The sequence below is a fragment of the Pongo pygmaeus genome, chromosome 19, assembly GCF_028885625.2.
Source record: "Pongo pygmaeus isolate AG05252 chromosome 19, NHGRI_mPonPyg2-v2.0_pri, whole genome shotgun sequence".
Lineage (NCBI taxonomy): Eukaryota > Metazoa > Chordata > Mammalia > Primates > Hominidae > Pongo > Pongo pygmaeus.
In genome coordinates this window covers 78,338,163-78,364,542 of record NC_072392.2, presented here as the reverse complement: position 1 = coordinate 78,364,542, position 26,380 = coordinate 78,338,163, and the positions used below count along the sequence as shown (strand labels likewise).

The following is a 26,380-nucleotide window of genomic DNA, read 5'->3' as shown; positions in this document are numbered from 1 at the left end:
CCCGGAACCCAGGACACGAAGCCCAGCCCCGAGCCCCGGCTTCCGCCTGATCCAGCCCTACTAGCCCGGCCTCCCCAAGATCCCGCCCAGCCCGGGGCGTGACTCTGCCTAGGTGAGAGCCGGCGGGCGGGGGAGGGACACGCAGTGAGGGGCGGGACAAGTGCGCGGAGGCGGGACAGACAGATGGAGCGACACCGGCTGGCGGAGGGGAGGGGCAGGCGAGGAGCGGGGGCAGGCCCGGAAGAAATGGGGACCCGGCAGGCGGTGACGGAGGCGGCACGCGCGGAGATGTAAGGCGAGGTCACTCATGGCGTCACTAAGTACTGGGCAGGGCGAAAGGAAAAGGGGCCAGATGCCCAGGTAGGCGGCAGGACTGGCGCAAACGGGCGGGGCAGCCGGAAGGAGAACTGCTGCGGGGCTGGCCGGGCGTGTCTAACCCCAGCTGCCCGCTCGCCCCTGCGCTCGCCCCCTCCGGCCTCCCGCAGGGATACTGGGCCAGCCACTAGAGCCTCCGCCCCCTCGAAGCGGGCTCCCTCGCCGCCAACTCTAGTGAAGAAGCAGCCCTTCTCCCCGGCGCCCGCTGGTTTGCAGAGGCCTGCTATGAAGAGCTTGTACAAGTAAAGCGTTTGCTGAGCGAAAACAGGCTGCGGGTGGCTGCGGCAGGCACGGAGCCGACGCGGATCTTTTGCAAACATCTTTATTAATCTCGTATAAAAATAAGGTCCATGGACGGTCCTCGGGGCTGGGGCTTGCGAGGGCGAGGTGCGCTTTATAAGTTACAGGCCAGGCTCCTGCTGAGGCTAAGTATGGCTATTTGGAGGGGGCTTTAGGGTGGGTGCTGCAAGCAGCATTTGGGGGAAGGGGCGGGCGACGCTGCCCTCTGTGGCCAAAAGGAGGATGCACCAGCCCGTTTGAGGCGGGCCACAGCGGAGGAGGGGCTGCCCGGCCAGCCGAGCTGAGGACCACCTTCCTTGAGCCTCAGCCTGTCCACGGCCCCACACCCCTGCAGAATCCACCTGCAGAAATAGCAGCTACAGCGAGAGGTCGGAGGTGACCTGCAGTGGGGGGCCCGGGGGACGCCGGCGGGCACTGCGGCGGCCTGTGTCTGCGCGGATGTAGGGCTGGTTCCGCAGATCTGGCAGCCGAAGGAGACACATTTACCATTCAGGAGTCCGCCCAGAGCTGGGAGCATGGCTCCAGGGCACAAAGCTTAGCCTCCTAAGGACTCAGATTGTGTGCACATGGCAGGGGTACCGTTTATGTTTGCCAGACCCCCCCACCCCACAAATCACATCCCAGCCATCCACTGGCCCAGGAGAAGGCAGCATGCCTCAGTTCCCCCAAGGGTCCCAGAGGCTGTGGGCAGCGTGGTATCAGAGGCCAGGTCATCTGGGTACCTGAGGGGCTAGAGGGGCACCTCTTCTCCCAGGCTGGCCTCACAGAGGAGCCGGGATGTCCGCTTGCCGGTGCGGGCCGTGAAGGGCACCGTCTTGATCACTGAGTGGGGGTGGGGCGGGTGAAAGGGAGTAGAGAAAGGAAAAAGGAAAGAAAAACAGAAAAGGTAGCAAGAAGCAGTGTGGTAGCCAGTCCCCCAGAGGGTAGGGGATTGGGTCAGAAGAAAGCATAGAAGGACAGACTGAGGATAAGAGGAAGGCCTGGCCAAGCCCTTACCTGTGATGATGTCTTCAATGGCCCCATCACGGTCGCTGTCATAAATGAGTGGTTCCTTCTGCTGCCTCCGTTTCAGCTCAGAGATGAGGTCCATCTGTGGCCGGCGGGCCTTTGGCGGTGACTAGGGGGAATTTATAGCTCCAGCTCCAGGATGCCTCCCCATCACCAAAACCCTGGAATATCTGCCTGGTCCCCCACAGCAAGGACAGCTGGCTTGAGCAGAAAGAACCCTTTCCCATCCCAGGCTCCTGGGGCAGGGTCCGTCTGTAACAGTGAGGGTGTGGGGGTGGCACCAGAGGGTGATGAGATGCCATGCATCCCTGCAGCCCAGTACCAAGCCCAGGAGCAGCTGCCTACCTTGGGTGCTGGGGGCTCCCCTTTGCCCGGGCTATCAGCGCCTGCCTCCTGGGCAGCGGCTTCTTTTTTCCACTGTTCCACCTCCTGCTCAGCTTTCTGTGGGCCAAGGCAGTCTCCATGAGGGTGGCCCTCCCTACTGCCCTACCCACCCCCTAAACAGAAGCAGCCCCACCCCTCCGCTGCCCAGTGGAAAGGCTTCAGTGCCTTACAGCGCTCCCAGCCTGCCCCAGACCCGAATACCTTGTAGGCCTTAATGAAGCGGCTAAAGAGGGAGAAGAACAGGCCTGGGGATGTGGTCTTGGGGTTCTCTCCGAAGTACTCCACCACGGACTCAAAGGCCTCCTGTAGGCACAGCCTGTCAGCCCCCCAGCTTAGACCTCTCACAGCCTGTACCCCTCAGGACACTGGCCACCTGATCTCAGCTCCTCCCAGGCAGGGTGGCCCCTCATTCCTGCTGCATCCCCCCAAGGGGTCCCAGCTACAGCCACACCCCTCCAGGCTGGGCTACCTAGTGCTCCTACATGCCCCACCTCCAGGTGAGGCCAGCCCTGGCGCACCTGAGCTGTCTTGCTGTCTGCCAGCAGCTTGTCCATGGTGGGCGAGTTGGCCCTCAGGAACTCCTTGAGCACCATGCAGTCATCCTGCCGCACAAACTCCCTCTGCGTCAACTCTAGGCCTCGCTGCAGGGAGCGCACGTCCGCCAGGACACTGTCCAGGGACACTGGGCCAGGGATGGGGCAGTATCAGGTCAGTGAATCGGAGAGGCAGCCCTCCGACTAATTATATCCTGTGGCACCCTAGCTTTCTCCCAACCTACCCCAGCCCATGGCCCCTCCCCGCACCCAAGGATCTGTGTGTCCCCTACCTGAGCCCGCCTTGTCCAGGAAGTGCAGGTCGCTGTGGAAGCCTGTGAGTTGCGGGTACTTCTCAGCAATGACCTTCACCAGGTAGTGCAGCAGCGTCTGCTTGCGGTCAGTCGACTTCATCTCCAACAGCTGCACAAGGACCCATTGTAAGCCACAGGCCACCAGCCAGTCCCCAGCCCCAGTCCCCGTCCCCAAGCCAGGGGCCCCTCCTCACCGCATCCAGGCTCTGGAGCCGGAAGCCGTAGGCTGCCCCACGCTTGCTACTGTTCATATAGTTGCCAAAGGCCAGGACGATCTGGGAGAGGCAGGAGAAAGGCTCAGCAGAATGCCAGGGCTGAGGACACCGCTTAAGTATATTGCACAAGGAGGAGAAGAGGTGGCAAGGAGCAGGCCCCACACACTCAGCCCCTACTGTGCTCCTGCACAGGCCCCTCAGATCCACAGCACATGTACATGTGTGTACACACAGGTCTCACACATGTGCACGGTTAACACCGTGGGCACACTCAATTTTGTCCTCTGCTAGTCCAACCCACAAGTTGTTGCCAGCATCCCCTCCTAGTCTGTGTGGTCACTGCCTTTCCACCAGCCATTTCTACTGGTTCCCCGGCCCTCCACTGAGCAGGTGAGGTTGCTCACAGAGCAACGCTAAAGGGGACTGAGCTCTCCGGCAGGGTCCCAGCTGAGCTGCTACAGACACGGCTGCTGTACCCCTTCCCACTCGCCACCCCCCTTAGATTTGTCCTTCTCAGCATGTACATGAGAAGTGGGAATGTTATCTTTGTTGCATTGCAGGTGGACAGGGCCTGGGTCTCCCTCTCACACTATCCGGAACAGGCAAGGGTGGGCCCCACCTCCCGGCCCCTCACCTCCAGGATCTGGCGGAGTTTGTCAGAGGACTTGATGGACATTGAGGCTGCAATGATGGCATTCAGTTGCTGGGGGTGGGATGGGGGAGGTAAGATAAGTTGGAGCCTCCTCCATCTGGAGGCTCAAGTACTCCCAGGTTCCCTGCTGCAGCCCAGGCTGGGAGTTGCCTCCTGCCCATCCCCTCCCAAGTCACACCGCCCTGCCCGCTCCGCCCACACCGGCATGAGCAGCTGGGCTGTGTCCGGGAAGTTGCCCAGGAAGGTGAGTGTGGTCATGCGCTCCGGCAGGCGCGGGATGCGGCTGAAGCACAGCATGAAGCGGTCCTCCTCTGACAGCTCCTCCATCGGCCGCTGCTCCCGCTCAAAGCGGGTGATGAGGCTGCGCTCATACTCTGTGGGCAGGAAGCGCATCAGCAGCTCCAGGAAGTCCAGGCCCAGAGCCTGCAGGTCGTATCTGTGGGAGGGAGGAGAGGGGAGAGTGGGCATCATCCATACCCACCAGTCCCTGGGAGCAGGGCTACCCCTGCCTTGATTGAATAAATGAATTTCAGTATTTTCTATTTGCCAACAGCTTCAGAGAGCAAGAGGTAGGAATCCAGAGAAACTGGGAACTGGGAAGCCGGGGTTCCCATCGTGCATCGGTGGCAGACGCCCAGCTGTAAGTCCCACAGCCTGGGTGCTCACAGCTAGGCAAAGAGGCAGGGAGGAAGTGGGACATCCTAATTTAGGCATGGACTCAGTTTTCTCCACCTTAACATGGGGACAAGGTTCCTGGACCAGGGTTGGTATGAAGCTTGATGAAAGAGCTCACCATTGAGGCTCTTTTACTAGGATCTGCCTGACAACCCCAGCCTAGCAGAGGGGCCGGAGTGCCCACAAACCCAGGACAGGGACACTCACGCCTCAATGGCTTGGCAGATGCGCTCGGCCCCCAGGTTGCCCTTCCGCAGGGTGATGGCCAAGTTCTTGGCCCGGTTGGCCTCAATGAGTGTCGCCTTGCTGGGGGCCTTCTGGGCTGCCTTACTCTTGAGAGCGCTGAGGTCCAGGCTGGGGCCTTGGGACTTGGTCTTGAACTGTTCCTCAAAGTCACTCATGTCCAGCTCCTGAAGGTACAGGGTGAGGAGGCGGAGCTGGATGGGGCTGGGGTCTGGCACTCTCCTGGCTGAGCACAGTGCTAGAGCCACCCATCTGAGCTCTGACCAGGCCACCAGCAGAGAACCAGTAACCCAGCCTGACCGCAGGCCCTCATGGGAGGCACAGGGGAAGCACAGGAAGCCTGGAGGAGCAGGGCCGCCTAACCCCGGGGACCCAGACTTGGGGCCACAAGAGCTAAAGGAAGAGCTGAACTGGCCAGCGGTAAAAAGGAGAAAGGAAAGGACATTCTAGGCAGAGGGAACAGAATGGAACAATGGCCTAGAGGCAAGAGAACACATCCTTTTGGAAAACTGGAAGTGGAATCAGGAGGGCTGAAGCCTTGGCTGCCTGTGGGAAAGTGGAAGGAAAGAGGCCTGGAGGCAGAAGAAGTGGGGTGAGGGGATGCAGCCCTCTGCAGGGATGGAGGGGAAGGCGTTTAGGAAGGCAAGATTCTGCCTGTTAGAGGTACTGGTCCAGTCTGGCTTAATGCCCATCCCTGGGCCTCCCCCTCCTCATCTGTGAAATGGCTTGGAGAAAATGACTACCCTCAGCGCCCAGCCTGATCCAGGCAACTCCCCTCTTCCTCCGGTGCCCACATGCAGAGCCAGGCAGGGCCACTCACCTGCAGCACCTTCTCATCATTGAGCTCTGTGAAGACAGTGCCGGTGATCTGGCTGGGTTTCAGTGCCACCCAGTTCAAGAGTGGCATTCGGAACTTGGTCTGGATGGGCTTCTTGGCCTTCACTCCTGGGATGGGGGGTTGGGGGGAGTGGTGAGCACTGGGGGTACTGGAGGGAACCTGGGCCCAGGGAGGGCTGATGGGGCAGCCAGGAGGCAGCAGGAGGCCCCCAGGCAGAGGACCCTGGAGGACACTGAGGCCCAGGCTCCTCCCTCCATCTCCCCCCAGCCCCGGACCCAAGGTGGTCCACTCCACTCACCTGGGCCCAATTCTGAGTCGCGTCTTCCTAGGGCATCAGGAGGACCTCCGGGAGGCGGCGGCGGCGGCGGCGGCGGCGGAGGCACCGGCCCGTCAGTGCCCGGAGGTGGTGGCGGTGGCGGGGGTGGGGGCGGCAGGTCTCCTGGCAGCGGCGGCGCCGGCGGGGGCTCCGGGCTGCCAGGGAGAGGCGGGGCCTGTGGGGGCGCCGAGGGCGGGGCTTCCTGCGGGGAGGGGAGGCCGGGCAGTGGGGGCGGTGGCGGCGGCGCTGCTCCGGGAGCCGGCCCTGCTGCAGGTGCGAGATCTGAGCCAGCGAGGGCGCGGTGTGGGGGAGGCGCGAGTCAGCTCCTTGGCTTGGGTGGGCCCCTCTCCGCCTCCCCGCTCTACGCATGCGCTCCTACCTGAGCCGAGCCTACAATCCAAACCTCCCTCGCCCAACTCTGCCCGCCACAGATGCCCCTGGGCTCCCCTCCAGACCCTGCCCCGCATCCCCGCCAGCCTGAAGCTCCTGCGCACCTGGGCTGGGGGAGCCGGTCGGCACCCCCGGAGTCGGAGCATCACCGCCGCTCGGAGTTGCCACAGCGACGGGAAGGATCTCGATAGAGACAGCATCCCCCGGCCCCCGCAGGATACGGATTAACCCCTTCTCCTCCAGCTCCTCCACCTTCAGCTCCAGGGCCGAGGGCCGCGTCGGAGCAGCCGGAGGCGCTTTCTCAGGCTCTGGGGGACTCCTGGAGGCGCCCATGGCGGTCGATTCGCTGAAGCGCTCCTGCGAACCCCACGGGAGGGGTCAGTGCCCACCAGCAGACTGCTTGGCACCAAGCCCCCATCCTTTTCCCGGGGTGGAGGGAGATGTCAAGCCTAGAAGCCTCAGCTGGCCTGTTCTTGGGCGCCTGGCCCACCACCCGCCCCAGCCTCACCCGCAGGGTCTCCAACTCCTTGCGCGCCTGGCTTAGCTGTTTTTCCAGTTCTGCAATCTTGGCCATGGATTCGTTCTCTGCGTCCCGAAGCCGCTCTGTCAGCTGTAGCACCAGCACATGGTGAGCCCCGACCCGCAGCCCGGCACTGGCACCGCCGGTGAGGGGGCGGCATCAGGCATGCCTGCCTGGAAGACTGGGGGAGGCTCCCAGATCCGCTCAGCCCAGGTGCCAAGGGTGGGCCGAGCCTGGCACTCGAACCCAAGCAAATAAGGAGAGGAAACCAAGGTACCAGTGATGCGGGAGGTGGAGGGAGAGGAGGAGTCTGAGCTGGGAGGGGCCCCAGGCACCCATTTCAGTTCACCTGGGGTCTGAGCCTGGGTAGAGGAGGGGCCTGTCAGTGAGGGCGCTCACCCACACTCATTGAGAAAGACACCCAACAGATTCAGGCTTTGGATTCAGGCCAGGCTCTGGGGCCAGGCAGGCAGCACCTCCAATGCACAGCTATAACACTGTCTGCCTCCCAGTGCCCAGTGCCCATGCCTGCGTGGCCCTGTGGCCCGTGTGCCCTGTGGGCCTATGATGTGCCAGGCTGGGGTCAGGACCCACTCTCACCAGCGCCACCTGCTCCTGCAGTTCCTCCATGTGCTCCAGCACAGCGTTCTTGGTCTCTGTGTCCTCCAGCAGCGCCCCCACATCAAAAACATTGTCCAGGTACGCCTGGATCTGCACCTGCAGCTTGTCACTCTCGGTGAGCCGAAGTCTCTGTCCCCCAGATGGAAGAAGTGGGGTGAGGCCTGGTGTGTGTGTGGGGGAGTCTTTCCAAATCCCCCCCCCCACCACTGCCATCCAGAGGAAGGGGCCTGAGCCCTAGCCTACTTTTTCTTTATTTTTTAAGATATAATTCACATGTCATAAAATCCATTTTAAAGTGTACAATTCAGTCATTCTTAGTATAGCCACAAGGTTGTGCAACCATCACCATTATCTAATTCCAGAACATTGTCATCAGCCCAAAAAGAAACCCCATAGGCGTCAGCAGTCACTTGCCATTCTCTCCTCCCCCAGTCCCTGGCAACCACTAATCTACTTTCCATCTTTAAGGACTTACCCATTCTGGACATTTCATATAAAGCAATCATAGATAGCTGGGCGAGGTGGCTCATGCCTGTAATCCCAGCACTGTGGGAAGCTGAGGCAGACGGATCACCTAAGGTCAGGAGTTCAAGACCAACCTGGCCAACATGGTGAAACCCCTGTCTCTACCAAAAATACAAAAATTAACTGGGTGTGGTGGTGGTGGTGGGCGCCTATAATCCCAGCTACTGGGGAGGCTGGAAAATCACTTGAACCCGGGAGGTGGAGGTTGCAGTGAGCCAAGATCGTGCCACTGCACTCCAGCCTGGGCAACAGAGCAAGACTCCGTCTCAAAAAAAAAGCAATCATAGAGTGCATGACCTTTTGTGTCTGGCTTCTTTCACTTAGCATGTTTTCAAGGCTCACCCATGTTGTAGCATGTGTCAATACTTCATTTCTTCTTGTGGCTGAATAATATTCCATTGTACGGATAGACCCCCCCGCCAGCCTGCCCTCTACCTTTTGTTAATCCTGGCTTTCAAAAATCCAACCCCGAAAGCCCTGCTCCTCCAGGAAACCTCCCAAAGGAAGCAGAGAAGGAGCTGCAGCTTCTCTGCTCAGGCTGGGCCAGGAAGCACCAAGCAGCTCTGCCCACCCTCCCCAGGGCAGGGAACTCCTCCATGTCCTGGGCCCATCCAGGATGAGCCAACTCCTGCTTCTGCACTGTATCTCTGGGTTCCCCGTTATATGCTGGAGTCAGAGCACCTGTCTGAGGCTGGTGCTCCCAGAGCCAGACTCTGGGCCACCTTGACCTGTTCTGGTGCCTGCAAAAACAGTTCCATAGACTGGGGGCCTGGTATGTGCCAGGCACTGGTCTATGCATTTAGAGTCAAGATTATCTTCTATGATTCTCCTATTTGACACATGGCAAAACTGACACTCAGAGAGAGGAAGAGGCCTATCCAAGGTCACATGGCAGGAAATGGCAGAGACGGGACTTAAACCCAGGTCTGCCTGACCCCAGCACTCATGCTGCTAACCACTCAGCCGTACTCTGCCGTGGGCAGGCAGTTCAGTCTGGGGGGCAGTACAGGGCTTACCTCCAAGTACAGGTCCAGGCCCAAGTGGGTGAACTCATATTGCAGGAAGACACGGAAGTTCATGTTCTCCACCGAATGTACCACAATGTTGATGAACTGCATGCAGGCTACCTGGGAGCCAGGGACATGGGCAGATCTATGATCCTCTAGGTGGGGTTGCTCAATGCCTTCCACCTCCACTTACCCCAAGCCTCCCTCCTTCTCCACAGTTCCCACTCCGCTAACTCCCAGCCTTGGCCTGCCCAACATTTCACCTCCATGTTCCCTCAATCCAGCCCCATGCCAACATCCACCCTTCCCCTACTGACCACTCAATCCTTACGCTTTGCGGGGGCAGAGCCCATTGCCCAGCACCCAGGACCCTAGCTCCTCCCTGCACCCAAGAGGGCCTGGCCCAGGCCTCGGGCTGCTGGGCTCCTGAGCTCACCATGAAGTCGATGTTGCTGTCTTCATTCCGGAAATATTCCATCAGCTTTTCAAAGCGGTGCTGCTCTCCACACACCTGGGTAAGGGGAATGGCTCTGAGGCCCAGTGACACACGTCCTAAGCTACCTTCTGGCTGCCACACCTGTGCTTCAACAGGCTCGTCTCCAGTTATTTCTAAGTTGAGCCACGTCACTCTTCTGCTCAAAACCTCCACTCCCTCTCAATCTCCCACTCCCCCTCACTTTTTCCACTCCGGCCACACTGGCATCCTGGCACATTCCCACCCCAGGGCCTTTGCACTTGCTGTTCCAACTCCCTGGAGTGCCCTCACTCCCACACCAAGTCCCTTGCTTCCTTCACAGCTTTGCTGAAATCTCACTTGCTCAGTGAGGCCTTCCCTGACCACCCTGCAACCAATTCCCCCTCCCTCTGCAACATTGCTGGCTTTTTTCTCACAGCATTTATCATTTCCTAACATACTATGTAATTTGCTCGTTTATTATATCATTTCTGTCTTTCCCTATACGGTTTCCTTTGTTCACTGATGTGCCCAAGTGCCCTGTTCCTGACACATAGTAGGCACTCAATAAATATTCATTAAAGGAATGAATGAATGAAGATATCTTGTCTTATGCATCTTATGCATCCCCACACATCTACTTCTTGCAAGCCTGTTAGCCAGAGTCCGCAACTCCTGGAGGTATGAACCAAGGCTAGTTTGGATCTGGCAAGGCTGAGTCAGAGGTTCAGCAGGTCCCTGTAGTTGTTCCTACCCCCACCCAGGTGGTGCCCTTACCTGACCCTGCACCTTCCATTCAGAACTTCCCCATCCCAGATTGTTGAGCCAGTGATGTGGCTCAACTTCAACTTTTGGGCATTCCCCAAATGCCCACCCAATGTCCCCAGCTGCCTCCAGCAAAGGCCACAACTGCCAACAACAAGACTCCAAGCATCACCATAGGGGGAAATGCATGTTTGGGTGAGGGACTCCGGTACCTCCTTGAAGTTGTCAAAGGCTGCAAGGATGATGTCATGTCCTCCCCGCACCAAGCACACAGCCGCCAGCAGCTCCAGCACCAAAGCCTTGGTTCTGGAGAGAGAAGGGGCAGGTTGTCCCTTGAGAACAGGCAGGACCTGCAGCAAGGGTGGGCACAGGCCTGGCTAGGAGGAGCATAGTGGGTGCGGAATGAGCCTCTGAGACCTGGAGGACAGAGTAAGCAAGGGGCTAAGTAGGAGAAGACTGTAGATATGGAGAAAGGTTTGGGGCCTGGACCTCACCTGGGGTTCTTGTTGTTGAGGCTCAGAGCAATCTCATTGACACAGGCTGGGTGGTTCATGACAAGGCTGAAGCCAGACTGGGGAGAGAGGAGAGGTCAGTGTCTCCAGGAAGGGCCCCACAGGACTTCAGGCACCCCAGCAGAGTCAGTGCCACGCCACATGGATCTTTAACTGCCCTCGAGTTTAGGAAGTTCTTCATATCCAACCGCAACTTCTTCTGTGGCCGCCAAAACCTGGCCTTGTTTCTCTCTCTTTTTTTTTTTCAAGATGGAATTTCCCTCTGTCACCCAGGCTGGAGTGCAGTGGCGCCATCTCAGCTCACTGCAGCCTCTGCCTCCCGGGTTCAAGTGATTCTCCTGACTCAGCTTCCCATGTAGCTGGGATTACAGGCACCTGCCACCACACGCAACTAATTTTTTTTTGTATTTTTTCAGTAGAGACGGGGTTTCGCCATATTGGCCAGGCTGGTCTCAAACTCCTGACCTCAGGTGATCTGCCCACCTTGGCCTCCCAAAGTGCTGGGATTACAGATATGAGCCACCATGCCTGGCCTCTCTTTATTTATTTTTTATTTTTTTATTTTCATAGAGATGGGGTTTCGGTATGTTGCCCAGGCTGATCTAGAATTCCTGGGTTCAAGCAATCCTCCCGCTTTGGCCTCCCAGAGTGCTGGGATTATAGGCATGAGCCACTGCACCTGGCCTCTTTTTAAAAACCTTTGTGTTTCCAAAAGCCAGCATCAGGCACCTCGGTAACCGTGAAGCTGGCTTAAAGGTGGGCTAAGTAAAGGAGGACCCAGCTTCACCCATCAGCCCTCCAAATGAATCGACCCGAGGCTGTTCTCCCCTGGCCTTCTGGCCAGCCCTTCTTGGTAGGTGAGCCCACTCCCTATGTGAGGCTCCTTCCTGTCCCAGCCATGGGCAGGGGTACTCAGAGAACCTGACAGAGGCAGCAAAAACATGGGCTTACCCTCAAGACTCACCAGCCTTAAAAGCCCGAGCCAACAGCCCAGAAGCGCAAGTTCCCCAGCACAGCACAGGGTAAAGGGACAGTGGATCCCAGAGCCTCGTCAGCTTGTGTAGCCCCCGGTGAGGACAGGCTGGGCTCCCTAGTCCCCAGTCCCACGCCCCCCGGCTGACCTGGTAGTTCATGATGGCTCGTAGGCACATAATACAGACGTGGACGTCGTCCTTCTGGCTGACGATGCGGGAATTCCGCAGGGTCTTCCTGCTGTGGGCTGGGGTCAGCCTGGGCGGGGTGTGGAGGAGGCAGCAGGAGTCAGAGCGAGCCCCAGCTTCCTGTTTCCCCACCATTCAGATGGCCTCTGGGGTAAGAGGAGGCACATCTGGAACCTGACGGCACCACATCCCGTCTACCCAACCAAAGAGGCTGGCTGAGGGCAGGCAGGCTTCCTCAGTCCTTAGACCTGGGGTCTGGCATGCTTGGAGGAGGGGTTCAGGGAAGCAAAGACACTTCCCAGGGACTTGGTAGGGCGACGGTCTATAGAAGGAAGACACATGGGAAGGATCACCACAAGGTGGCGCTCATGGCCACTTGGGCTCATCTTCCAATGTGAGAGGCGGATCTGAATTCACACTGCCAGGGTTCAGGAGCATCCCAGCTCACCATTTACTGGACGAGTCACTTAATCTCCCTGTCCCTCACTTTCCTCACTTCTAGAATAGGAATGCTAATAATAGTAGCTTCCTGTCAGGGTTGTTGGGACTATGGAATAGGCTTAGAACAGTGCCTGGCACATAGTAAGTGCTATATGACTGTACTCCCTTATTCTTCGCCAACAAATGTGTGATGTTTTCATTGTTGCAGAACTGCCGACCGGGACTTCCACATGTCAGTCTCCCTGACGATTCTATCACATTCCCAGTAATACCGGGAGGCCCCGCCTTCATCCCCTCCTGCCACATCACCCTTTCTTGTCATTGTGCTAATATGCCAGAGTTTTTGTTCATGCTGTTCCTTCTGCCTGGAATAGTCTTCTCTGTTCCCATGGCTGCCTGTAAAGCCTGTATCTGTCTGTAAGACATAGTTCCAGTGTCGCCTTTTCTGGGAAGCCTTCCTGATGCCCCAAGTGGTGGCCACCTCCCTCCTCAGAGCTCCCAGGCACACTTCCATGACAGCCTGTCACACTAAATTGTCCCCCACTTAGACTGTGGGCCCCTGAGGGCAGGGTAACCTGTCTCCTGGGCACCTGCCATACACCTAATACATACTAAGTGTTAAAAAAAGTTTGTTGAATGCATAATTGCATGAATGGACAAATAACATATTGTGAAAGTTTGAGGCTTAATATGCAATCAATCCTCTAGACCCAAAGTAGGAAGCTAGGGATCCACAAGATGCCCTAGGGTCAATCTACTGCCTGCTTCCTGCCTCCCAGCAAGATGCCCGTGTTAGGATGGAGGAACTCAGCCACAGCACTGAACCCAGGGACATCAGTTGAATACCTCGTCCTAACCCACCATCACCCTGGGAGGGAGTCAGCCAGGCATGCACCTGCCCCTAGATGGCTACGTACCGGGGAGAAGGGGGACACCTGGAGGCCGCATGGGAGAAAACAGGGGATTAGATGCATACAAGAGGGGTCCCACCAACCCAGAAACTCCCTTCTTATCCCAGACCCATCCAGACTCCAACTTCTAGGTGCCCACCCCGATGGCTTCTTTTTTCTTTTTTCTTTTCTTTTTTTTTTTTTTTTTTTTTTGAGACAGGGTCTCACTCTGTCACCCAGGCTGGAGTGCAGTGGTGCGATCTCGGCTCACTGCATCCTCCATCCCCCAGACTCCAGCGATTCTCCCACCTCAGCTTCCTGAGCAGCTAGGATTACAGGCATGCGCCACCACACCCAGCTAATTTTTGTATTTTAGTAGAGATGGGGTTTCACCATGTTAGGCAGGCTGGTCTCAAACTCCTGTCCTCAAATGATCTGCCCACCTCAGTCTCCCAAAGTGCTGGGATTACAGGCGTGAGCCACAGCACCCAGCCCCACCCCTGATGGCTTCTTAACATACTGGTGTCCCAAACTCTGTATGAGCCCCTTACTCGGACCCCTAATGCGTAGCTACCCCTCTCGCCAACCCCAAGGGCCCGGGGTGGGCTGGCTAGATGCAGCAGTGTGGGGGCTGAATTCTCTGTTCTCCCACGACCCCACCTTGTGGCCCACATACTTGATGGTCAGGTGGCGGCTTTTGGGCACAGAGGAGGGCGGACCCTTGCTGAGGTCTTCCACAGACTGCTCCAGGGGCTTGTTTTTCTCTGAGTTGGAAGCCCCGTTGTCTGTGCTCTCCATGTCATACCTGGGGACAGGATGCAATGGGGCTGGAGGCCAACACTGCAGGGGTCACTTAAGAGGGGGCAGAGGAAACGCAAGGAGAGACAGACCTGCAGGTGAGACTAAGGAGCAGGAGGAGGAGGCTGTGTTCTTGGCACTGTGCTGAACATAGTGGTGGAAGAGAGGCCACCCCTCCCTGTCGGGGGCAGGCCTTCTGGAAGGAGCATCGCTCAAGGCCAAATGGAGGGTTCCAGGGTAGGCTTGGGCTGCCCAGCTTGAAACTGGCCAGGGGAGTGGGTGAGATGCAGAGAGATGGGGATCAAAGCTCTGAGGAGCGGCATGAGGGCTGGGAGCAGGGGGCTTACGTGACGGAGCACTGGGCAAAGGCCAGGTACTCGAGGAGCACATCCAGGCCACGGTTCTCTTCATTGAGGAACTCCTGCACCCACCTGTGGGCACATGGCTCCCTGAGCTCCAGCCAGAAAGGAGGTCCTGCCCCAGATGGGCACAGAATAGGGACAGCAAGGACCCCTGGGGTGCCCTTTCAACCCCCAAAGACCCAATGATACCAAGGGATTCTGGGAGACTCAGGTGGGTCCCACAGCCCAGCCATGCCTCAAGGTGCCAGTCAGAACATGGGCAGGAAGGGGAGGGGAAGCTGTCCTGGACACCTCCAGGAGGTGGTCCACAAGCACAGCCTTGTGCAGAGGGCAGGGGGAGTAGGAAGGGGAAGCTCCAGGAGCTGCCTGGAAGCGGAGCCTTCCTAGGCCCAGAGAGGAAGATCTGAGCCCTCACTCACCCAATGTGGTTTGTCCTCAGGGAGGTCTCCAGCTCCCGTAGCACCTGCGTGGACTCCTGAACTCGCCTCTTAAACTGGGGACCGAGAACAGGGAAGGCTGGTGGGTAGAGCCCGGCCTCCCACAGGCCCACCAAGTCCTGAGGCAGCAGGCAGCAGCGCCCACCCTCCTCCAACTGGCACAAGTGGCCTTTCATGCTCAGCCTCCCCCACCACCTCCACACACCTGCCCAGCAGAATAAGAACTCACAGGCTACATGTGCTCCCCCATACATAGACAAGCAGGGTGCACACACCCCCGATACATGGGCACACAAGGTATACACATGCACACACACACACAAAGAGGCAGGGTGTGCACGCACACACACACACAGCACATGAACATCCATATACATGCACTCTAAATACAGACATAGGATATCCACACATCCATACATGGACACACACACACACACACATTCTCTCTCTCTCCTAGATATGGACTCAAGGGTACACACACACACATCCATAAGTGGACAAAGTACACACATAGTATACACACACACCTATGTATGGACATATGGGCTGCACATGTGTATACACACAGTGTAAGTACACAGAATGTGTCCATGTAAGCACACACAGGATGTACAGAGGAATATCTAAAGTGCACACCCAGGGCACTCTCAGTCCCCTATAAATACACAGACACACAAAAACACACACACACACACACACTCATACATGCACCCACACACGCACATAGAAAAGTCTGTACACACAGTTACTCCAGCTGCCCAGAGCTTGGAAAATGTGGGGGAAAGGGACAGAGAAAAGAGGGGAGACATGTACCCCCAGGTTGGACATCCAATCAGCTGCTACCTTTCGGCTGACCCCACCAGTATCCACATAGCTCTTCAGCTTCTGGATGTAGGCTGCAGGGGGATTCTTGACTTGAAACCGCTCCTGGGGAGATGGAATGGGGTGTACAGAAAACCAGCCAGAACTACCCCAGGGCAAATGACCAGTTCTCGTCCCAGTGTCCCATTCTCAGCTCTGATCTGAGGTCCCAGGCTTTCTTAAGACGCCTCTGAAATACCAAAGGTATAAACCCAAACAGTCCACCAAGCCACTTTCTTTTCTTTTATCTTTCTCTTTTCTTTCTCTTATCTTTCTCTTTTCTTTTATCTTTCTCTTTTCTTGTCTCTTTTCTCTTTTATTTTATCTTTCTCTTTTATCTCTTCTCTTTTCAGTGGCCCAGGCTGGAGTGCTGCGGCACGAACATAGTTCACTGCAGCCTCCTACTCCCAGGCTCAAGCGATCCTCCTACCTCAGCCTCCCAGGTAGCTGGGACTGCAGGTGTGCACCACCATGCCCAGCTACCATCGGGCCACTTTAAAGACCCCTGGTCTAGGCCTAGCCTGCCCTTCCCGTATGGGCTCCCAGGCCACAGCCCTGACATAGCTTTGGGGTGGACTATGCAGGGGTCAGTCCTGCCGTAGGCCCTGCCCTGGGAAGGAACTCAGTCTAGCCGGCAGGTGGTGCCCTCCCTGAACCAGAGCTGGGATACGGCGGGGAAGGACGGCTGGAGGTGCCTTGTGAAGGGGACCCAGCACCTGGGTAGGACTCGGACCCGGCCGCCCTGCACGTCTGTGTTGGCAGGAACCTGCGTGCTCCTCTCCTGTGCTCAGCGATGCAATTCCTAACTCCCCCACCCCACCACAGGCTCCCGCGGCCACTCACACAAAGAGGCAGGGACTACGGCAAAGACCCCTCCCCAGAGGGGCCCCCACCCTTCCAACCCAAATCCCTCAGATTCGCCAAGCCACCCCTCAGACTTTCACTTCTTCCAGCCCTTTGAGCCCCCAACCTCTGAGATGTCAGGCCGAGCTGCTCCGAAGGGACCCCTACCAGAGACTCCAGGGGCAGCTCTCCACCCTCTTCCCACTTCCCAGCCCTTACCCCTGGACTGCTGCCCAGCCGGCTCAGGTCATCTGCTTCATTAACAGGAGGCGAAGGCCCAGCCTTGGCTCCCAGGGGAGGCTCTCAGCTCCCAACTCCCCACCCCCAGCCTCTGCAGCCTCCCTCCTTCACAGAATCCCTGCAGCAGCCGAGCCCCACCCAGCCCAGCGCTGGGAGAGGGTCGGCCCATGGCCGACCGCAGCCCTTAAAGCTGGAGGGGTGGGGGCAGCTGAGTGACCCACGAGTTCAGGCACCTGGACGGAGCACCAAAGCAGGGGTCCAAAGTGGCTGGCCTTGGGGAGTTGCTGGTCAGCTGCAGCTTCTCTGGACCCAAGGCAAAAGGGCAGGAATTCCCGCCCCTTCCTCCTCCCTCCCATGGGGTCAGGTGAAGATGTCCAACCCCAGGGTCGCCCTCTCCCTTCCCCAGTCCAGAGAGGTTTCTCAGGAAGCTCAGCAGGAGGACAGTGATAGTGATGAGGCCCCAGCTGCCCCGGCCTGAACCAGCTCTGCCAGCTCCTCCAAAGCTGACCCAGCCCTGCTAGTGACTCACAAGGTCTTTTGGGGAGTTCAAGAGAAAGGGATTTGGGAGTCCTGCAGACCCCAGCACCCTCCCCAGGTGCTACATTGGCCACTGAGCAGAGTCTTGGCCCTATGGGCGATATGGCGGTGCCCCTCTCCCCATAGCCCCAGCCTGGTCAGGGTGGGGTGCTGACAGTGGGAGGGAAGGGGTGGCTGGGCAGTGCTGGCACCTACCTGATCACAGATGAGCTCCCACTTCTTCTCGTTGTCATACTGGCTCAGCAGCTGGACCTTGTCCGGGGGCAAGTTCATGCAGTTCTGGGGAGAGGGAGGACAAAGACCCCTGAGCTGGGGCCCCAACAAGGGGAGAGGGGAGAATGGGCATTTGGGGGAAACCCACTTGGCTCCCTAGGAGGTGCATCACCCCCATGAATCCTCTGACCCTAGGAGATACGTAGTGTTATCCAATGAGAAGGCTGAGGCCAAGAGAGACAGAGCACCTTTCCCGGGGCACACCAGCTAGAAGGGACAGCAGGATTTGAATTCGAGTCTGCCTGCGCTGTGTCACCCCCCACACCGCCTCCCTGGCCTGCCTGGTGTGCAGGCAGGTGCGTGGGTTGTCAGCCTACCTCTCTGGAGACCTGAGACACTTCTGGGCCCCAGTTTTCCTGTTGGGGCATCATCTCTTCCCCCATTCTGGTGGGAAGCTAACAGGGGAGCCATCACCACCAGTCAAGCCAAAGTGTGGCCAGTGGCCAGTGTCCCACCTCCACGTGCCACTAGATCCCACGTGCACACAGACCAGGCCCAGGGCACCAGTGCCTCACGAACTCCAGGAAACCTCTTGCAAGGAGGGTGGACAGCAGCCTTCTCCTCATCCCTCTCCAGCCCCCTCCCACTTGGAGGAGAAGGCTGAGAAAGGAGGGAGAGGGCTGGGGGAGCTGAGGGCGGCCATGTCAGCAGGCAGGGAGTTCCAGATCACAGCTGCAGGGGCGGGGAGATTTGCGGGGAAGGTCACTGGGCCACAGCACTGGGGAGAAGAGCCAGTGCCCTGGGTCTGAGGTGCGGGCCGCCCAGCTGGGACTCCCCCAGGAGCTGAGAAAGGTCAACAGAACTCTGCCTGGGTCCTCCTCCCCTGGCCACAGACGACAAGGGTACGGTGCCCCTGCCACCACGGAGCAGGTTAGGGCCAGCCCAGGGCTGCAGAATCAACCAGGTGTCAATAGCACCAGGGGCTTTCTGGACCCCCAGACTTGGCTTGTCTCCCTGACAGACCCAAAAGATGAGGCCAGTTCCCTTCAATTTAGTAAACCCCAGGTTATTGAGAGCCTTCTATATGTCTGGCCCAAAAAGACAGTTCCTGCCCTCAAGGAGCTCTGAGTTGAGTAAGAGTCTCCATCGGGGATGTGGGAGAGCCTGAGGGGCTCACCAGCCATGGTGGTTCACGCTCCACACCCTCAGTCATGTGGCTCTGAGGAGAGGCCACAGCTGGAGCAGTCAGAGGGCCACACCCACCTGAGGCTCCCCAGCCAGCTTCCTCTCCAGGGTGCTGGGCCTAGTTCTGGGGCTCCAGCCAGACCTTACCCCCAAAATCACTGCCTCAGGTCAGGCCCAGACAACAGGAAGCTGGGTGCGCTCAGCCTCCATTGCCTAAGCTTTCCGGCCAGGCCCTGCTGGAGAGGTGAAACTGCCCCTCTGCCAGGCCCCCGCCCCCAGCGGCTGAAGGGGGTGGAATACGTCATCCCTCTCCCCCATTGCGAAAGTGAGCCTGCATTGAGGAAACCACTGCTGTCTCATCAGCCGCCCTCCCCCAGCCCTCCAAGGGCCAGGACAGCTCCTGCTACCACAGGGGCAGGGGGTGGGGGGGACCGCCCAGGAGTACAAAGGAGGCGAGGTCATTCTCTGTCTCTCTGTCTCTGTCCATCTGTCTGGCTCTCTCTCTGATGCATCTTGCTGATGATCTCTCAGTCAACCCCACCCAACAGGAACAAAGCGTGGGGCAGGGCTGAGGTGGGAGCAAGGTGGAGGAAAGGGACAAAGAAGGGAGACAGGGCCAGCAGTGCCAGGGAAACTGGAGATGGTGGCCAGGGAGTGAGAGGATGGCTGAGCCCAGCACAGAGCCACAGAGGGAACAGCTGCTTCCCGACATGAATCCTCCCAGGCCCTCACCCACCCAGGGACCTTTATGGTTCTGGAATGGCCCCAGCGGCATTTCTAGAGGCAGTAACTAGTCATGATGACATCCCCAACAGTCAGGTAGCCCGCTCCGCCAGAATGCTCACTGTGCAAGGCACTGCTCCGAGCCCTGCGTGCCGACGACTGCCTTCCGCCCTCACTGCCGTCACTGGCACCGTTAACATTCCCACCTCACAGGTGCAGGCACAGATCAGTTTAGTGACCTGCCCAAGGTTACGAAGCCAGTAAGAGGAGAGCTGGGCTGGCTTTGAGCCTGGAGCTGACTCTGAGCCACCACCCAGGTCCACTCCCCCAGGACAGCCCCCTGGTTGTTACTGCCAAGGGGAGGCCTCTGCTGGGGCCTGGAGCACCTGTCTGAACAGTGGTGGAGGGCAGAGTGCCCATGCCCCTTCCCCACCTGGGCCTTCTCAGGCCCCCAGGCCCACATGCCAGCCTGCCAGACAGGCTAAATTTAGGCTCAGAAATCAGAAATAGCTCTGACAGCGCCGAACACTAATTAGCAGCTGCTCCTCAGCTGTGGCTGTGCCCACCGAGGAGGCAGGCACTCCAGGGAGTAGGAGAGGGGCCATCAGATGCCACTCACTCGGGGTGGAGTGAGGCCACCCTGAAAACAGGAACAGACCCCCAGACCAGGGCCTTCAGCGAGGCAGCAGCACCATGGGATGGGGGGCTGGGGGACACACAGAGAGTTGGCTGACAGTGCTCAAGTAGGATGGGAGGGGCTGGCAGTCCAGGTTGGGGGGATACTTGCCTCCTGAGTGGGGCAGGGAGGGACAGCTATGAGCTGCCACATGGAGGACCTGGAGCTGGCTTCAAAAGACCCAGGCTCTGGGCCCAACTAACCCTACAGCTTCTTTGCCCCCTTAGACCTCAGCTTCCTCCTCCATAAAATGGGCGCACTCCCTCACCAGAGCCTCACAGTCACAGAGCTCCTGGAACACTCAGTGAGAAGTTGAGTTTGGATTTGACAAAGCTCTTCAGTGGCCTAACACTATGAAGAAGCACTTCACAGAGGCAGGAGCGGTGGAGGGGCAGGGGTCCATGGAAGACCCTAGGGTAGGGGATGGTAGGGTGAGCAGAAGTTTGTGAAAACATCCAGAAACACAGACTTGTCTCCAAGGCTTTGGCCAAACTTTAACTAGCCTTCAGCCTACTTTCCCTGCTGCCTTTAGTGCTTTGGGTCAGATGTGGAAAGAGACAGGATTCATCTTTTAGGGTGTGGCCGAGAAAAGGAACTGATTCCCCACAGCTTTCTATTAGAATGTGTGGGGACCATTCTCCTCCTTCCCTGCCCGGGGTGTGAGAGGGGACTCCCAGCATCTGCTCACCTAAGACCAGCCCCCAAAAGACACTGCTAAGAGCCCTTCCCCCACATCCCCCACACCAGTGCTGACTTCTGAGACAGTGTCCCAGGAGGCCGAAGGGGCTGCGTCCACATCTGGACACAGCCACACCCTAGGGTTTCACTTTCAGTTTGAGCGGAGCCTACGTCTCAGTCCACCTGCCCATCTCTCCCTATGGCCTAGCCCTTCAAGCCCCAGGGTACCCCTGAACTTGCACATCAATCCCAGTCTCAGGCCAGCCCCACAGGCGTTCCTCAGCCCGATGGACCCAGAAGCTGAGCCTGTCTCCCAGCCCCCACTCCCCCATCCATCTCCCTGCCACCTGCCCACCTCTATATGGTCTCAACCTCAGTTATAGTGCTCTCGGCACATCTCCAAACACAATCAATTTTACCCACTCTTTTAAACTTTGGCATATAGATTTTCTGGAGCTCTTATAAGCAATTCCAGGCTTACAGGAGACCTATGAGGAGACCCAGCCCTAGGATCAGGTGCTGAGGACCCAAAGAGCTAACAGCTTCTCCCATCAGAGTTCAAGGGTCCCCACAGCTGGGACAAGGGCAAGCAGGGTGGAAGCCACTACCTACATCATCCAGGTTGGTAGGAGGAAAACAACACCAACAATAGTAACAATAACAAATACTCCCCAGACACTTTTTTCAACTCAGAATTAATCTCTCAATCCCCAAACATTCGGTGCTGGGTGCCGTTCTAAGCGCTTTACATCAAAACTCATTTAAACCTCAACAAGCCTACAAAATAGATACTGTTATAATCCCTATCTCACAAATGGGAAACTGAGGCTCAAGGAGGTTAAGGTGCTTGCCCAGGGTGGCCTCGGTGACAAGCTAGCAAGGAAGACCCGGCTTCCTCCAAAGAAGGAGCACCTGGGGAATGGGAAATGTGGCTCCTGGCCCCCAGGGGTCTTCTGCAGACAGCCTGGCCCAGATCCCCCATCTGAGGAACCAGGAACAGCCAGCCCCACTTCCTGCCACCCAGTGCCCCACGCTTCCTGTTGTTGCCCACACCGAGCTCTTACTCACTGGGGAACCCCCCCCCCTCAGCACACCCTCTCTCAAGGGGAAGTGGAGGCCTCCCCTCCCCCTCCCATGTGCACACTGCTACCGTTAGCACCACCGCTGCCCCACCCTCCAGGAGAGGTGGGCCCTCCCTCCAGCGGTTTCCGGCCACCAGGCAGTTTTTGGTCTGGGCCCCACTGCTAGTGACCTGCATAACGGTGGGGAGGTTGCCTGGCCCTCACTAGCTAAGGATCTGGGGCTCCTGGGGAGTGCACAGTAACCTTGGGTGCTCTTGGTAGTGGAGGTGGAGGGAGGGGAGAGGCAGGGTCTGGGCTCCCTCCGCTAAATGGGCCCTGAGATGGAGAGGACCAGATCAGCTCCAGCTTTATCCCCTTCCTCACAGTGGAGGGGGGTTACTGAGCATCTGCTCTGTGACAGGCACTGTGTGAAGTCCTCTATTTCACCCTCTCGACAATCCTAGGAGGCCAGCAGATGCCATTATTATTCTCTTTTTACAGGTGAGGGAAACTACAGCTCAGAGAAGTTAAGTAACGTGTCCAGGGCCATGCAGGCAGTGACAAAAATGAATCTCAACCCCCAAACATCATGACCCCAAAGCTCAGGAAACGTCCCTGCCTTTCCCATAAGTAACCCCTGTCCCTTCAAAGGCCACCCAAGCCACCTTCCAGGGCTCCATGTTCCCAGGAAAATGGCAGAGGTAGCCCCGAGAGCACCTGCTCCTGCCCGTCTCACCCGGCTCTCTGCCAATCAGCCCCAGATGTCACTGTGAATCATGCCCACCACATCCGTGGCTTTCCAGGGTTAGTGTGTGCCAGCCCTGCCTGCTGGGAATGTCACCCCTCTCCTCTGCCCAGCCCAACATCAGACCACATGGCCGCATCCCCCCTGAGATCCTCTGTCTTGCAAATGGGAGGCATAAGGCCTGAGTGACCCCATGGCTCCATGTCCCCACACTTCATCTGCCCTGTCCCAGAGGTGGGAGTGGCCAGGGGGCAGTGCCTCAGTTGCAGTCCCTCCTGCTCTTTACTGCCAGCCCCAGAAGGGAAGGGCCCCAGCTGCAAGCAGGACTCCAGGCCCACACCCAACATGGGGCCATGCTGACCTCCCCACGCAGCCTGGCCAGGCACCCAGGCCCCTGGGCACAAGCTAAGAGCACCCATCAGGCAAATTCCTCTCCACTGCTACTGGATGCCATCATGGCTCTTGGCCTCACGTACACCACCCCTGACACTTTCCCTTGATTCCTCTGCCCCAAGGTTATGGGATTCTCCCTGCCTGGCAGATCGGGGGTGTCCCAGGCCCAGGGGTAAGCGTGGCTCTTCTGGCAGGCCTGGAAAGGTCGCCTTGTCATCCCAGTCCCTGACCCCGCGTGCCTCCCAGGGGAAGGCATGAAAGGGCTGGAAGACACCCAGCCTTGGGCATGGGCGTAGGAGAGGCGAGAGCTTGGCGCCCTGCCGGCTGGTGTTCCCACCATCGCAGCAGGCCCGTGGGGCTGGGCAGCCGTCGCTCCTCTGCTGTTGCTAAGGCAGCAGCCAGAAACCCTGGCTCAGCCTGCTCTTTCTCTCCACCCCCATTTTAAGCAGGGGGCACCCCTTTCTTTCACAGCTTTTTTGGAAAGGTAGCCCCCCACCACCCACCCTTGCATGGGAGAAGGGCTCCCTGCACCTCCTGTCTGGCTGTAAGTGGGGACACCCCTCACCCACAAGAGAGGTCCCACAGCCAGGAGAGGAAGGAGAGTTTGGGGTATCAAGATCCCATGCCCCACCAGGGACAAAAGGGGAAGGAAGAGGGTCCCTGGGGCCGCTGGACTACATCCCTGAGGGCAGGACTGTGCTTCTCCCATTGAGACTGGGGACCACTGATGGCAGTGGGCCCCTCTCCTCAGCAATCTAAGGTTCTTTTCCTCTTAGACACTGACCGAGGACAGGACTCAGCTATGGCCATGGTGGTTCGGGTGGGGGTTCAGATAGCGACCAACTCTGCGATACCCACTGCCAGACCTGAGGGTTGAACCAACTATTTAGCCCTGGGCAGCCTCAGGCAGAGGTCAAGGTTGTCACCCTGGGGCAAGCCTCATGCCCCTGCTGGTGGGGAATGAGAGGAACCAGGGTCTTAGCCAAGTGTCCTTAGATTGGGTTTAACCTGCCCACAACAGGATATAAGACAGGCTGAGCCACCCCGAGAAGAAGGTATAAACACACTGGGGTTCCTGGGCACCCAGTAGGGGGTAAGCCCTGGTGGGTGCTGCTACCCTAAATTTCTGCTAGTCACCTCCACTTTCTCCACCAGCACACCCTCTCTGACCCACCTGTGGGTGTCCCCCCTCCACATCCTGGTACTCAGGGACTCCCAGTGGCATTTACTGTCAGACTCAGCCAATCAGTTACAGCCACAAATCCAAGCAGGGCAGACAAGTCCTACACTCACATCAGAACCTCACCATTTGACTTGTGGATTTTCCCCTGGTCTGAATTATTCACAGGGCTCCTCCCCATCAGCGTGCTAAACAGAAGATCGGGGTCAGGACCTCACCCCAAGAGCCCACACCCGTGACCATAGACACACACTTGGGGGAAAGACAGACCCATGTCCCTCCAACCAGGCTGGCAGGGGTCCAAGGACCCACCACCAACGCAGGCTCTCCAGATGGCCCCCAGAGACTGTGTCTCCTCATTCTCCCCCCTCCCCCATCTGCTCAGCTCAGCTCAGCTTTGTGAAGTCCTATGCTTGGGCAGCGGGGAGCAGGGCAGGTGGAGAGATGGAGAAGTCAGGGGCCAGCCTTGTGTGAGGCGTCCCTCAGTGTCCCTGCCCTCCTCTAATCAAGCAAGGTGTCTTCACAAAGATGGATCCCTCGCCACCCCAAACCTCCTCCAAACTCTCCCCAGCCTTCTCTTGGGAGAGGACAGAAGCCAACATTTTCAGGAACTGTTAGGAGGCGACCCTTTGGGGCGATGCTGAGGATCTGGCACATATGGCCTAATGACTGGCCAGGCGAGCGGAAATGATGTCAAGGAGATGGAGGGCCACCAACTGAGCCAGCACCCTCTGCGGCCTGTGTCTCCGTTGAGCCCCCACCCTCAGACCTGTAGGGACTGGGAAATGCATCTGGGAGAAGGCACAGCCTCATTTGCCTGTCACCCAGCGTCCAGCAAGGGAAGGCTGACAGCAGGCAGGCCACCAGGCAATTAGTTAGAGGAGGGAGCCAAGGCTAGGGCGTCGGGGGTGGAGGGAGTGAGAGTGAGCAGCTCTTCCTCTCCCTACTTCTGCCTTATGCAGGGTCTTGGGGACCCCTGAGTCTGCTCTGGAGCCCCTACCCCACTGAACATGTTGACTGTTTCCAGGCTGGGCCTGAGCTGATGGTTCCCTCCCAGAGACCTATTCCCCAGGGCCCCCCCTCCAATTCCCCAGGTAGGCACAGTGGGGGGTGGTTCCAGATTTTGCTCCACCCCTAGCCTGGGCGACCCACCCGTCCTGACCCCACCCTCCCTCATCTTACTCCCTTCAGTGGCTTGGAAAGGATGCCCCAAGATAAAGACCCACAGGCACCCTGGCTCTGACATATGGCGGGGTAGAAACACAGATACCTCCCGGCCATGATCCGACAATCCGATTCCCCGCAGCCCAGGCGCCCAACAAATCAGGACCCAACACCTCCAGCAGGTCTCCCGCTCCCGGGAGGTTGTAACCCTTTCATCTTTGACTCCAGACACAGAAAGGCAGATGCCCCAGACCCGCGCTCGGTGGCTGGGCCTGCGTGCAGTGGGGAAGGGGGCGACCCGGGACCCCTGTGCGTGCCTGCTCCCAACTTCTTCACAGGACATACTTGTTTAGACCTTTAGACCCAGCTGGGGTGGAGGTGTCTTAGGGAGGGAGACCGGGCGATTACTGAAGAAAGTTTTGGGGGGAGAGTGCTAAGTCACTCTGAAAAAAAGGCCACTGTCGCTCCCACCTCCTGGAGGGGGCAGCTGCCGGACCGGGGATCTCCAAGCGGCACCTGAGTCCCCGGGGGCGGGGACGCGCGCCCAGCCCCTGCCGCGCCCCTGCCGCCCCCCGCCCGCGCCCGACCCGCCTCCGGGTCGCACTCACCAGGGCGCGGTTGAACCTCTCCTCCAGTTCTCCGGCCGCGGGCATCGGCTGCTTGGGAGGCGCGGGCTGCTTGGGGGGCGGCGCGGCGGGGCCCGCGGGCTGCTCCGCGCTGCCGGCCGCGTTGCCCATCGTGGTCCCCACCCAGCCGGCCAGGCGCCTCCAGCCTCGGAAATCCAGCTTTCCGGGGGACGGGGACTAGGCTCCCGGCCCAGGCGGGGGCGAGGGGGCAGCGGCTGGCGGCTGCGGCGGGGGTCTCGGCGGCGGGGGGCGCTCGGCTCAGCAGCGCGCAGGGGCCGGGGCGCGGCGTCCCATCGGGGCGGCCCCGTCAGTGGGACCGGGCGGCGAGCTGCAGGGTTGGGGGAGGAAGTCAGGCTGCAGGCCGCCGGGGCCAGAGGGCTGGGCCGGGGGCAGGAAGCTGCGGCGCTGGCTCCCCCCTCGGCGATTTTCGAACTTCTGCTGTCGCTCCCCGTGCGCGCAAACCGCAGTTCGCCGCCGCCGCCGGGCACCCAGCCCCAGGGGGGCGGGCTGGAGGGAGGGG

General features: G+C 58.7%; 1 protein-coding gene and 1 long non-coding RNA gene across 10 annotated transcripts; one reads left to right on the top strand and one right to left on the bottom strand.

Annotated features, from left to right (window-relative positions):
* Nucleotides 1-681: 681 nt before the first annotated feature.
* On the bottom strand, nucleotides 682-26,212 carry FMNL1 (formin like 1). 9 transcript variants are annotated; one of them, XM_054460211.2, is made up of 28 exons: nucleotides 25,843-26,099; nucleotides 17,412-17,495; nucleotides 15,549-15,662; nucleotides 14,718-14,791; nucleotides 14,284-14,367; nucleotides 13,815-13,943; nucleotides 13,166-13,183; nucleotides 11,769-11,877; nucleotides 10,630-10,706; nucleotides 10,348-10,441; nucleotides 9,353-9,427; nucleotides 8,926-9,036; nucleotides 7,364-7,513; nucleotides 6,752-6,853; nucleotides 6,348-6,600; nucleotides 5,836-6,135; nucleotides 5,520-5,644; nucleotides 4,664-4,866; nucleotides 3,983-4,217; nucleotides 3,764-3,832; nucleotides 3,109-3,189; nucleotides 2,894-3,023; nucleotides 2,586-2,749; nucleotides 2,269-2,370; nucleotides 2,029-2,124; nucleotides 1,672-1,792; nucleotides 1,398-1,497; nucleotides 1,055-1,135 (listed from the first exon to the last, which is right to left on the bottom strand). In XM_054460211.2, the coding sequence occupies exons 1-27, from the start codon at nucleotides 25,969-25,971 to the stop codon at nucleotides 1,406-1,408; spliced, it is 3,321 nt and encodes a 1,106-aa protein (XP_054316186.2). In that variant the 5' UTR covers nucleotides 25,972-26,099; the 3' UTR covers nucleotides 1,055-1,135; nucleotides 1,398-1,405. The 9 variants fall into 9 exon arrangements, with proteins under 9 accessions (XP_054316185.2, XP_054316189.2, XP_054316187.2 ...); XM_054460215.2 differs by having other exon boundaries at nucleotides 15,579-15,662; XM_054460210.2 differs by lacking the exon at nucleotides 1,398-1,497 and having other exon boundaries at nucleotides 682-1,135.
* Nucleotides 5,643-9,969, top strand: LOC134738742 (uncharacterized). The gene is made up of 2 exons (XR_010124727.1): nucleotides 5,643-5,940; nucleotides 6,285-9,969. It is a non-coding gene; the product is annotated as an uncharacterized LOC134738742 (long non-coding RNA).
* Nucleotides 26,213-26,380: the final 168 nt, after the last annotated feature.